At 34.9% G+C, this 13,701-nt stretch overlaps 1 protein-coding gene across 1 annotated transcript in view; it reads right to left on the bottom strand.

Annotated features, from left to right (window-relative positions):
• Positions 1–13,701, bottom strand: part of COL25A1 (collagen type XXV alpha 1 chain) — a 551,557-nt gene that overhangs the window by 176,701 nt on the left and 361,155 nt on the right. The window contains exons 6-7 of the mRNA XM_074228733.1: positions 5,730–5,756; positions 5,541–5,567 (exon numbers count right to left, since the gene is read on the bottom strand). Of these exons, the coding sequence (XP_074084834.1) occupies positions 5,541–5,567; positions 5,730–5,756 (54 nt within the window). The remainder of the gene's footprint in view (positions 1–5,540; positions 5,568–5,729; positions 5,757–13,701) is intronic.

The raw sequence follows: 13,701 nt of genomic DNA, 5'->3' as shown, positions 1-13,701 counted from the left end.
GAGCAAATCATTTAACTACTCTCAGCCTCAGTTTCCTCATCTTTAAATAAGTTAGAAAAGGAAATGGCAAACCACTGCAGGATCTTTGCCAAGAAACCTCAAATGGGGTCCCAAAGAGTTGGATGTGACTGAAATGAATATGACTGAACATGAGAGAAATAGGTATGAACATATAAGAGCTTACTGTATTCAAGGCAGTTTGCTGAACCCCGAGGGTACAGTCAAAGATAAAAAAAATCATCCTTGCTTATAAAAATAGTTTAAGATAATAAACACATAGAAGGACATAGAAGTTATAAACAAAGAAGATGGAAGGTGATCTGAGAGGGAGAAAGCATCAGCAACTTCAGGGCCAGTAGAAACCACCTTTAGAAGGTAAGAATTCAGTCTTGAAGAAAGCCAGGTGAAAGTAAAGGGAAAGGAGATTCCAGGAATGGAGAATAAACAGTGCAAATACAAAGAGAAGTGAAACTGAGTGTCCTGTATAAGAAACTTCAGGTAGACCAGTATAATTGGATTGTAGAGTTTGTGAAAGGTAATAAAGACTAAGTTAATTTGGAAAGGTGAGAAGGACCCAATTTATGAAGAGACTTTAATGTTAAATAGAAGAAATTTGTATATGATCCTGGAGGACAAGGGCTGGAATCAGCAAACATTCAATCTGAAGGATAGATTGTGGTGAACAGAGATTTATGGTACAGAAGCTAGTTAAAAGAATACAATGTTAATCCAGAGCAAGAGGGGCCTGGAATAAGGTCGTGGTTGTGACCACAAGAGTAGAGTGAAAGAGGTGATAGATGAGATAAAAATGGTAGATATGACAAGAAGTGAAACAGTACAGCTAGATGGATACATGAAAGTGAGAGAACAGATGATGGAACTGAGGTTGAAAGTCTGAATGACTAGAAGCATCTTAGTGGCCTTGACAGAGAAGTTTGGAAGAGAGAAGGGATTGGGGAAAATACAATTAGGTTTATTTGGAATCTATTGATCTTGAGATGTCTAGAGGAAGTTCAATGGGATATGTCTAGTGGGTGTCTTTAGGACCAGGGTCAAAAGCTACATACATAAATCTGAGATTTCACCTGCAAAGAGATAGTAACTGAACCCATGATATTGTCAATAAGATCATCTAGCAGAAAGGAAAAAGATCCCAGGACTTAGTTTTGTGTGATGGGGGTTTCCTCATCTACATGTTCTTTGAATCAGTGAAATCACAGATCCAGTCCCTCTCCCTCTCCTTAGAAATCCAAGAAAAATGGCAGAGATTTTTCTGTAATAACTTAAGTTAAATCAAAAATAAATCTTAAAAAGGCCTTTTATGCCTCCACTATTATATTAGTCACTGAGGCTTGAAACCTCAGATTAATCCTAAACCCCCTCCATTCACTCCCTATTCCATGATCATCCGATCATCCCCTCAACTATCTCACTTATAGGCCTTGCCATCAAGTCCAGAAACCACTCTGGAAGCTTTAACCTTCTCATTCCTAAAACTTCTAGTCTAGGGCTCCACACTTCAGAAAAGTGACTGCCTCACCTGTTTATTCTCTTACCTATCTACTCCAACCACTTGTAGTCATGTTTTATTTCACTCCTCACTCTTCAGTCATCTTAGGTTCAATAATGACACTCTGATAACCTAGCTGTGTGGATACAACAAAGTCATTCAATCTACCAGTGACTCAGACAACCTTCTTAATTGCTAATCTGATGAATCAGCAGATGAGGCTTTCCCACCAGGAACTTTCAACACTCATGAAATTATAGATTTTGACCAACAACAAATAACCTTTACTTCTCATTAACTATTGAATAAAGTTCAAACTCACAAGTCTGGCTTTCAAAACTTCCTGCTTCAAACCTGCCTTAACTTTCCAGTTTTAACTTTTATTATTCCCTTCTCTAGTACAATGTAGCAGACAATAATAGTTAGATTTGGGAGGGTCCTTAAGAGTCATATAGTTAAAATAATTTTATAAATGAAGAAACTGGATAACTCGCTGTAATACTCTGATTTTTCCTGCCTCTATTACTATATCTTTTTTGTATGCAATCCTTTCTGAAAGCTCATTCATTTCTCCCAAGCCTAGTTCAAATGCTGTCTTCCATGAAGTTATATTATTCCAGTCAAAAGTGGAAGAAATGATGTACCAAATGGAATTGGATGCTTTATGTATAATGTTTAATAACATCATTAAAGTCCTTCTCAATGGTACCACTCCCTATCTTGAGCACCTTTATAGCATTAACTCATACAACTGTTATCTTACTATTCTTTTCATAAAACACTCTTAACTCCCAACTTCTTTTCGATGTCTGTTAACCATAACTGGAATAACCATTTCAACTAGTACCATGCTACATGTAAATGACTGACTGAATGAATGGATAGATGGATGAATGGATGATGGTTGGATGGATGACCAATGATTTGTTTCACATGTGAACTTCTACTTTCTTTTGAAATATTTAATGAAAAAAGTGTAGGGGAGAATGATGATGGAAGGAATATTGTTGTGTTGCTTCAGTTATGTCTCATTCAATCCCTTTGGGATTTTCTTGGTAAAGATCCTGGAGTGGTTATTACTTTCTTAGCACATTTTAAGGATGGGTAAACAGAAGCAAACAGGATTAAAGTTTGAGGCCATATTTGAACTCAGGTCCTCCTGACTCCAGGATCTCTATCCACTGAACCATTTATAGCTGCTCTTGAAATTCAGAGTATTAACACGTTGGAGTTCAGCAAGGGAAAGTCACCAGACAATGGAATGAGGTGTTGGACATAAGATCATTGTGTCAAATAATGCTAGTAAAACCTGAATAAAATACTACACCTTGCAAAAAAGGTAGGTAAAAAGTAAAAAAAAAATGTGAAAGTTAAAGTGAAAAAAAAACAGGAAGAATTGAAATTTGAAGCCATTCTACTTCCCATTCTCAGAACATACATTGTTTTGAAATTCTGAGATTCTCAGAGCAACTAAGTAACCTAATTACATTGAATTATAGTAGAGAGACATGTCTACTTCCAGCCTGGAATGAAAAAAGATCAGTAACAATTTGTTTCTTGCATTTCAATATATACAAAGAGAGAGAAGGCTTCCTAAACTTTATAAAAGTGCCTGCAAATCTGAAAATGTTTTATTTATGATGTGGCTCTTTTGCTTACATAAGTTACACAAATTTCATTGGACATCTTAGCTGTTTTGGTATTGATTTCTTCTGTTTATGAATTCATCTACATCTTCTGACTCTTAAAAGCAATATATATATATATATATGTATATGATTTTTAAAAACATGGATGGATTTTAACTTCCTTCATTTCCTAATCTTACATAAGATTTTAAAGTTCAGTGATTTCATCAGTATGATTATTCTCTCCACTGATGCAGATTACACTTTTAATTACAATATTACAGTAGTCTTCATGAACTATTGTTGCAAAACAAACAAACAAACAAATAAAAAAAAACCCATCTAGGGGCCAGCTAAATGGGAAGAGTCTCTCTGAACATAATTAGTCTAGTCCTTGGTTGGAAGACATATTGTCACCTTGGCAGGACCTGTGCCAGAGGTTGAGTATAGGCTGAAACTAACTTCCAAACCCAGGTTTACCACTAAACTACAAGGAACCACTGGAGGAGGACTTTAGTGGTTTTACTAACTGAACATTGTGCAAAAGGAGTCCAATTCTATTTGGTACATAGCTTCCTCCAAATCTGCAACCAAAGAACCCAGATTCTCCCTTACCAAAACCATCCATGAATATGAGAATTAAGCCACATGCCTCACTACAAAATGAAAGTCAAGGCAGGGAAAAGGTCAATATTTTCCCATTTCCCACCTGAAACCTAAAAGGTCTTGTGAAAGTTGGCCTACATTAGCATGAAAACTGGCTGAGATCTCTGTGAAATGCTGTCTGGGCTCAGCAAAACAGTTCATGAACTCTGGCCAAACTTTCAACAAACCTGACCCAAGCCTTGAGTTGGTAATGCTATATGATACCAGGTGAGATTTCACATGGCTTCAGATTTCATTCTGAAAACTTGGCTCAACTTTCTAATCAATCATCACTGCTTGGGAATGATGAAAGCCAACACACCTTTACTAAAAATGAACACTGATGACAGCTAAAGCACTGTGCCGCCCCTTAGCTCTGTTTTGCCTTGCGAGAGAAAATCATTCAGAGACCCAGCAGTCTTGCCCTTACCTGGAGCAGGAGGGTTGAATGATTTTGATGTGGTGTGAAGAAAGAAAAGAGGGAGGTGCCTTGTGAAATAATCACCTGGCACAAGGAAAGTAGATCTAACCTAATCAGAAGGGGTTTGGTATCTGATTCTATTCACAGTCACAACAATCACTCTCATATTTAATCACCTATCTCAGGGAGATGAGTATTTAGCCTGCAGATAGTCATCAGCAAGGATAACTGCCAAGAGCAATGGAATTTTCAGAGGCAAGATCACCACTTTACATTCATAAGAGTTAAAGAATAGGAGGGGAAAACAAGAGGCAGCATAATTCATTCTGAGAAATACAAGGAGAGGATCAATGGGACTGCAAGCCTCTCAGCCTGGCATCTCTTTAAACTTTTGCAATAAAACTCTTCAACCCCAGCATAAACCATTTCAGTAATCATCAATGCACAGAGCATATGGCAGAAACATATTACTTCTTTCTACCTGGTTTTAACTTGCTGTTCCATTCTTTTTAAAAAATGACCTTGTCTTCCCCTGAAAGCTTGGTTTTGCTTCTAGTGACATGAGAAAATGGAGCAGCATGTAACCCAACCAAGGCACTACATCATTAGAACAGTATGTCTGAACATGGGGGTAATGAGGCACAGATGTGAAGTCGGGGAATTGGCACTACCCTCTGTTACAGAGGAATGTTCACCACTGTATTGTAATGGTTAAAATAACCACATTTGAGAAAGAAAAAAGAAACCCCATTGACAATTTCTTCCACATATATCTAAAACTAGAGTTATCTTTTAACTGCTTTTAACATCTCTAGAATAAGAAGTCAGTATTATTTATATTTAGCATGAAGTTTAAGAAACAGAACACATATTTGCATTTTTCTTCATATGGTGTATGCAATATATTCATCTCATAACACCTAGACTTTAAGGCAAGCCAATAATAATTGACAATCTTTGTACTGCAGAAGGCCATGATTCTTAAATAGACTTTCATAGAATTGGAAAGGTGGTAGTGGTTTGTTTCTTTGTAAATTAAAATGATTTTGGTACTAACTGAGCAGGGCTCATTAATCTAAAGCATTCCACTAGTAAGATGAAAATACACAAATATCATACAAGCTCCATCCCTATGCACAGACTACCTTTATTTAAAATGCTTGCCATAGCAGTCTCTCAGAGATAAGTCATTCATTCTTGCTAGAAGCTTCTAAACATGCAAAGGATAGGCAACTAATAAGCCAAGGAACTTTTTATTTAATTAGTTTAGTGCTAAGCCATTTTCTACTCATGGTAGGAGGAAATATTATTTTTTTTTCTTAAAGAAAACGCTTACCCGAGGGCCCTGATCCCCTTGATCTCCCTGCAAAGTGGAAAGATGAGATGATAGTTTTTAACACAGCATATGTGTGCTACTATCTCATAATCTCAAATTACAGTATGTCAAGATAAACTAGATTCAAATTATTATAACTTGGCTTGTTTTTAATTTGGCTAGGATCACCTATGTCATATATTTACTCACCTTGTCACCTTTGGGACCAGGAGGGCCCTAAAAAAGAGAGAAGAAAAAGAAATGAAAATATTATTGTAACTTGAACAGACCACTAACTGGACTGGGGATATGGGAGCAAAACACACAAGTGACCAGGTGTCCCTTCCATATAGCGATAACTTCCACAACAACTAATGATTCTATAGCCATATTTGTGTTCATAGTAACAAAAGTCATAACTAAATGTGTCCAATAATATTTATAATTTTTCATTCAAAAATTTAGTAGGGATTCTAAAAATCAGAATATAGTTTTTTCCTGCATATTAAAAACATCAGAAATCCCCATTGATTCTCTCTCTCTCTCTCTCTCTCTCTCTCTCTCTCTCTCTCTCTCACACACACACACACACACACACACACATACACACTCTCACTGATTCCCTCACAGGGATACTAAATGTCACCTTCTAGCATGTATGGGATATATGGGGAGGCAGGGGAAAGAACAAGTATTTATTATCTTCTCCAAGTCAGACACTGTGATACTTTATAAATATTATCTCATTTGATTTTATAAATGCACAAATATGAAATGTCCAGTGGGCATACTTATGTCAAATCAATACAATTCAAGAAACATTTCTTAAGTGCATCCTGAGTACAGAACATGCTGGGAGGAATTCTGAAATTTAGAGAAAACTGATATATTTGTTCTTGTGGAAGTTATTAATTTGGTAGGGAACTTGACATTCCAATAATAATAATAATAATAATAATAATAATAATAATAATAATAATAATAATATAGAAAATTTAGTATAAATTCATTACATTGGTGCAAAATGCTATGTGAGGTCTAGGAGAACAGGTCATTTTCACCTAGGAGTAGATGGGAGGGAGGAGGAGATGGAATTCAATGGGCTGGGAGAAAAGAGAGAAGGAAGATTCAATACTAATGGAATGGGTGAAGGGGCTAAGTGTACATAGTCACCCCAATTTCCTTGCTTACTATGAAGACAAATATGGTAATATTAAGTTCTTTTTAATGATAACAATATAGATATATAGACAGAAGAGCATCAAAAGGCCTTCTAGGCTAACATCTTCATCTTACAGTAATTTGGTCAAGGTAATATTAACAGGTAGGAAGTGGCTGTATGAAGGTTTTGATCCAAGCAATTCCATATTTCCATTGTATTACATTGTTTCTCAATCTTATTATGGATTTCAAAATCTGGGTATTGCCATGATTGTTTATACTCCATCAATATTCTAATGATTGGGTTTTTTTTTTGTATGGGGTCTCCTTGTACCAGTATAGATCATAAACCATTTGAAAATTTGGAGAGAAGTCTTTGAGAGTTGCTGACTCTTATAGTTTCATTGTCTGCTGCCAACTTAACAGCAACTCTTCAGCTTTGTCAGACTGGCCCTTAAACAAAAGGCACAATAGACTGTCAGAATTGTTTGGTTGTACTTGAAGTTTCATATCCATCCATTTTATATCTAGTAGGACCTATCAGGAGTTTACATTCTGCTTTCCTAATCTTTGAGAAATCAGGTTTATCACTATATTATGATGAAGCATTGGATTGGACCTTAGCATTATTAATAACAATGAAATTATTTTATATACAAGATCATCTCAGGTTTAAGTAGGAAAGAAACCTGGTCTTAAATTTCAATGAACTTGAACAGTGGGAAGAAGATTGGTCCTGAGTTCAAATTCTAACTTGGCTACTTACTACCTGTGTGACTTGGGTAAATCATTTAATTTATTTTATCTGGAATGTGAGGAGATTGGACTAGATGACTTTCAAGGTCTCTTCCAACGCTAAATATTGATCCTATGAGATTATTAGGTCATCCTTTACATAGACAAAGAGGGGAAAAAGAGAATCAAATAAGGAAGAATATTCATTTGAGGAGTATATTTGGATAGGTTATCAGATGTACTGCCTCAATTATCACTGGAGAGACTTGTGAACTCTTCTAGTAAGTAACCTACATATAACTGTGGCATGAAAATGGGGATTAATACTGGATTATAAATATTCCATAATGGGATAGAGATCATAATGCAGAACATCAAGTATCCAATCCATTACCCACAATTCTGAAAGCTTCCTGATCCTATTGCCTCAAAATGCAACAATTTATTTAAAACCATTTAATTTATTCATACTTTGGTTTAAGGGATTCCCATTTTGAGTGTTTTGGAGACTCTACTGTTCCATGACTTACAAAGTTTACAACAGTACTAGAAGAATAAAGGAATTTTAAAAGATAGGCTTTTGTTTCAGGGAGAAGATTGAGGTCATCAAAGTATGTATGGGTTTGGGGGAAGAGTGGAGGAGTTTTGGTGTTGGTGAGAAGGTTGTACCATATTAGTCAGATGTTCAGAGAACATTTATTTACCCCTTACTGTGTGCTAAACTGTAGATTCAGAGGACATTGTACTAAACTCTGGAGATTCAGAGAAAGACCAAAGAATGGTCTTTGAGAAGTTCACATTTTTCTCTGGAGAAAATACAAGCAAATTTGTACAAACAAGTTCTAGACAGAATAAATAGGAAAAAATTAACAGGGAAGGCACCAGCACTCGAATCAAGAGGAATGAGGGAAGGTTTCTTTGTACTCAAAGAATTACTTCTGGTGGAAAGGATATTGTCTAAGAAATACATAAGTGAAAAATAATAAATAGGGTTGGTCAACCTAGCAAGAAGGACAGATGGCTAGACCACAATTTGTGTGGTCCATTGGTATGCTTGGGATGATAAGATGAAAGGTCCCAACATGTTAGGCAGATAGGCTCTTCCCCACAAGACAAACTATTAGGAATAACTGGACAAAACCTGCATATGGGGGACAGGCATGGATGGGTTTTGATCTGCATTACTAGGAGTGTTCTCCTTAATGTGATTCAAAGATTTATTTGATTTTTTGAGCACCCCAAGTATTTAATACAATATAATAGGTAGATAGATGGCAAAGTGGATAGAGGCCTGGATTTGGAATCAGGAAGAATTGAGTTCAAATCCATCCTTTAATACTTACTTAAGTGTGACAAGACACCTAATCTCTGCCTCAGTTTCCTTATCTGTAAAATGAGGATAAGAATACCACCTACCTCCTAGGATTATTGTGAAGATAATTAAATACTTGTAAAAAGCTATGCAAATTATATAGTTTAGATAAATAAACAAAGTAGAAGTAAAATATATAGAGAAGGAGCTGCACCTGATGATAATGATGACGACATCTATTGAGTACCCTTCATAAGCTGTAAGAGGGACTGCAGGTACCAAGATGGAAAGATAGCATAGTCCCTCCCCTCAACTACTTATTCTGGGATAGATTCACAAAAGAAGTATTAAATTAGTACATTAAATATCTAGCTACCATGGAAGAGGTCTATTATACAAGCAAACGTTCTGGGAAAATGTAGTTTGTCTCTTTATATGTGCCAAAGGTAGTTTATTAAAATTTAAACAATTTCAGCGAAAGTCTTTCTAAAATCATCACACATCATTCAATATTGCCTTTATGACTCAGCATCACCATAATGTCAATCAATTACTATAGTACAGTAATGTCCACAGGGGCTCTTTAGTATGTTCCTACATAAATCAAGCCTATCTTGCTATACATTTTTGAGTTACTAAGACTGTTTTTTAATTTTTTTCTCTCCTTTGGATGTTTTTTTTCCATGTCTCTGTCAAGGTATGTGAGTTCAGAACTCATCTTCATTCTAACCTGCCACTTGTAATCTATTGTGGGCAAGAGAAACCAAATAAACAATGCTTAAGAACTATGAGCAAACAAGGGCAAGTGTTCTTCAAATAAAGACTTGAGGCTCTTTCTCAGCTAATAAAGTGAATAAGTATTAGTTCACTGGACTTATATCATGTCTTGTAATAGTTCCTAGCTATAGGGTGATTCTCAGTGGTCCTTAGCTTTAGGGCTTTCTTTTATAAATCAGATGAACAAAGCCTTTTATAAAAAGTATCCATTTAAGAAAAACCTAGTTCATATGTTTACCAAATAAGGAAAAAATAGGATTGATTACATCATTTGTTATCTAAAGTTACAAAAATGAACTCATACATCCTTTTGGATCCTGATCACATGCCACCCTCCACCTTCTGGGAAAGGAACCTAATCCAGTCAGATTGCATCAACCTTAAGTTGATTTTCTGCCATACTCTAGGGCAGGGTTTTTTTTTTTAACATGAAGTTCATGAAACTAGGTTTGAAGGAGTCCACGAATTTTTTTAAAAGAATTTTGATATCTATGTACTCTGTATCTAAAATTTGTGTGTTTTCACATTTTAAAATATGACTCTGAGAAAAAGTTCATAGACTTCACCAAATTGCCAAAGGGGACCTTGACAAAAAAAAAAGGTTAAGAAGTCCTGCTAGAGGGCTTCTCAAATTCATTCAGGAGTTTATATACATTCAGTGACAGACATTCTAAGCACTCTCCAATTCTCCTTATTTGCTTTTATCTTAATCTTATTTGCTTTCATCTTTTAAAATCCATTTTCCATTATGAATAAAGCTAAATTGACACATATTGTTGGGTCAGAGAGTTACAGCCAGAAGGGACCTTAGAGGTCATTTTCAAATCTGATTTGAAAGAAACTGAGGCCCAGGAATGATATGACCATCCAGTCATCCAGCTAATAATTGGCAGAGAGAGTATTTAAAACCATATGCTCTAACTCCAGATCCTCTTTCCAGTATGACCTACTGTCTCCCACCCTCTAACTCACTGGTTTAGGTAAAACTTCATGGACATTACAAGTAGAAAATAACAATTTTACTGTCAGAGGAACTAACCATAATTTTTGTGGAGCAATAGTTCCTATGTAATTTATGAATTCTCATGTGTCACCTCAAATTATTGTGGGAAATGAGGCATAATTTTTAAAATGCACATTCATTCTCCCCAAACATCTCAAATTTTCAGATGAAGCCAGAAATAGTAAGATGTTAAACCATACTTTGATAATCATATCCACAGGCTACCCACAATTGAAATAGTCAATTATATATTATGTATTATTATTACACTATAGTATAATATTATATATCATCATAATATTATATATAATACACTAATATTACATACTAACATATTATATACATCCATGTACATACTAATATCTAATTTAAATAATTAGGTTAAATGCTATTTCATATAAGCAGATTTTTTAGATAACTGAATTTACCCCTTACAAAAGTCAATTTTTAAATAAAAATTTTAATGATATAGAATAGAGATCATTTAAAAACTTTTTTGAAAAATTTCCCTGTCTTCTTAAGCAGAAACTTAACCTTGACATGATAACTCCTGTTAATCATTACAGATATTTATTTTTCTATTTTGCCCATTTAAGTCCTTTTTAGATTGCACCTGAAAGTTATACAACCATTTGAAAGATAAAATAAACCCTAATGTCTTAAATTTCTTTGGAAAGCTATAGATCCATTTCTGATCATTTTAATAATGGTTACCCACTCCAACTTCATTAATTACAATCATTTCCTATAAATTTAAGGATCAAATATAAAATCTTTTTTTAGTAACCAGATTCCTTCATAAGCTTAGCTCCAGTCTACATTTTCAGTCTTCTTATACCTTACAGCTAACTATCCCCAATAGACTCTTCAATCTAGTAACCTCCTTGCTATTTCTTGAACAAAACATTTCATCTCTTTAACTCTCAGCATTTTTTTTCTGGTTCTTCCCCATGCCTGAGATATTCTCCCTCTAATCCCTGCCTCCTGACTTCCTTCAAGTTCCAAATAAAATTCCACCTTTTATCAGAAAATTCTCCTGTTCTCTCTTAATTCCTCCTATTGATTATGTCCTAATTATCTTGTATATAGCTTGCTTGTACATAGTTGTATGCAGGGTGTCACCCCCATTATACTATGGGGCTTCAAAAGAAAAGAGATTACTTTGTAGCAGAGGATTGAAAGGGGGGAGCTCAGTATTTCTTTGTATTATATAACTCTTAGTTTATTGATTGAAAATACATTAGAAAGATTCAGAAAATCTCTCTTATAAACAATGACATCTCTAATTGAGGCCTTCCATTGCCCAGAAAAAAAAAAGAATGTGAAATTAAATCAAGGAACTTAATTTGAAACAATTGAGAAAATTTAGTATCACAGATCTAGAGTTGGTAAGGACCTAATTCAATCTCATTTTACAGATGAGGCAACTGAAGTTACATGACTTAACCAAAGTAACAGCAGTGAGGTAGAATATAATGTCATTGAAGATTATGGTGAAAACATCAAAATTCTGAAGTCTAGCCATACACAAAATATACTAAGGAGATATGATTTAGAGTTGGAGAATGTTTTATAAATCATCTGATTTTTTTCCTACTGCCCAATACAAAACTCCCTTCCCTGAACAGGGCAGGAACTCATATGCATCTTATAGACTTAGTGACACTGATAGATGAATGAATAAAAATAATAACAATAACAAAATATAATAAGCTTCAATATAATTTAGGTAATGTTATATTAGATATAGATAATATTAGATTATAATAGACAATAATAAATATAAACAGAACTTTAAAATTTGCAAAGCACTTTGCATGAGGTATCTTCTCTGCATTTCATAATGTCAGTGCTATTTGAAGAGACTGATGATAAGAGAGATTAAGTGACTTGTCCAGGTTTATCTGGGCTATATTCGTCAGAGGCAGAACTTGAACCTAGGTCTTCCTGAAATCAAGGATTACCCAAGGACTACTCTCATCCTCACTTCTTCTTCTTGGGATCCTTAGTTTCCTCCAAAATTCAGTTCTAGTACCACTTCCTACAGGCAGCCTTTTCTGATGCCTCTCAACTGTCAATGTCCACACCCAAAATACCTTATATTTCCTCTAAAACTATTGGCATACATTTATATGTGTACACATTGTTCCGCTGGTTGAAATGTAAGCTTCTTAAGGGTTTCGTTTTCATCTTGTACTCCTGGTACACAACAAACTGAATAACTATGCTTACTTCATTGTTCCTCATATACAGAATTAATGGATATTATTAATTATATATTAATAGCCAAAATCAAAGAGATTCAATGACTCAAATTCCAGCCCACCCTCTGCAAAATGGTGATAGCACTACTATTTTACAACACCATTACAAGAATCAAATGAGAAAATATATGTAAAGACTTATGTGAACTATAAAGTACTCAGATATCCTGGGTTCTGATTAGGACAAATAACAAATCCTCTGAAGAGGTCACATGTATTTGAATTCCCACTATTCAAAGTTATAATTATGGCCAATGTAAATATGCAGGGTAAGTTAAAAAAATGCTACTACTTCAGGGGGATTTGTTATTTGTACTAATCGGAACACAAATATATGAGATTATCATTTATAATAATCAAAGAATGATGACCATGGATTGAATTATTTTTAAGAAACCCCTAATGATTATTTTTTATCACCAAATGAAGATGAAATGTCCTGCTGCTCTGTAAACCCTGAATGTAACTCAAGGAGATGCAAATAAAACTAAATGTCATTCATAGAAACATGTGGATTGCCTAATCAATAGATGTTTTGAGTTTTCATTTCCACTGCAGCTCAGAACTACCAAGATCAAGTGATCTGGCAGCCTGAGCTTCCCTAGTTGCCAGTATTCTAGGAAGGCACCATCCCATTAGTTTATAAAGGGCTGAAATGTTTGCAAAGTGCTTTATATAAGTTATCCTGATCTGAGTTAGGTACAACTGGTCAGGTATAGATAAAGATTAGAGATGAGGAAGGACTAGAAAAATCATTTAACCTGACTTCTTCACTTACAGATGAGGAAATTAAAGCCCCAAGACTGGATGTGTCCAAGGTCATGTAGTTAAATGGAACTCTACGTTCTGGGTTGCAGAATGGTGTAGCAGTAAAGGTTTAAAAACCAGCTTGGGGGTGGTGAATGTACTCATAATACCCTTTAAGTTTTA

This window comes from Macrotis lagotis, chromosome 3 (assembly GCF_037893015.1).
Source record: "Macrotis lagotis isolate mMagLag1 chromosome 3, bilby.v1.9.chrom.fasta, whole genome shotgun sequence".
NCBI lineage: Eukaryota > Metazoa > Chordata > Mammalia > Peramelemorphia > Peramelidae > Macrotis > Macrotis lagotis.
The sequence above is the reverse complement of the archived record's forward strand: the minus strand, read 5'-3'. Positions and strand labels throughout refer to the sequence as shown.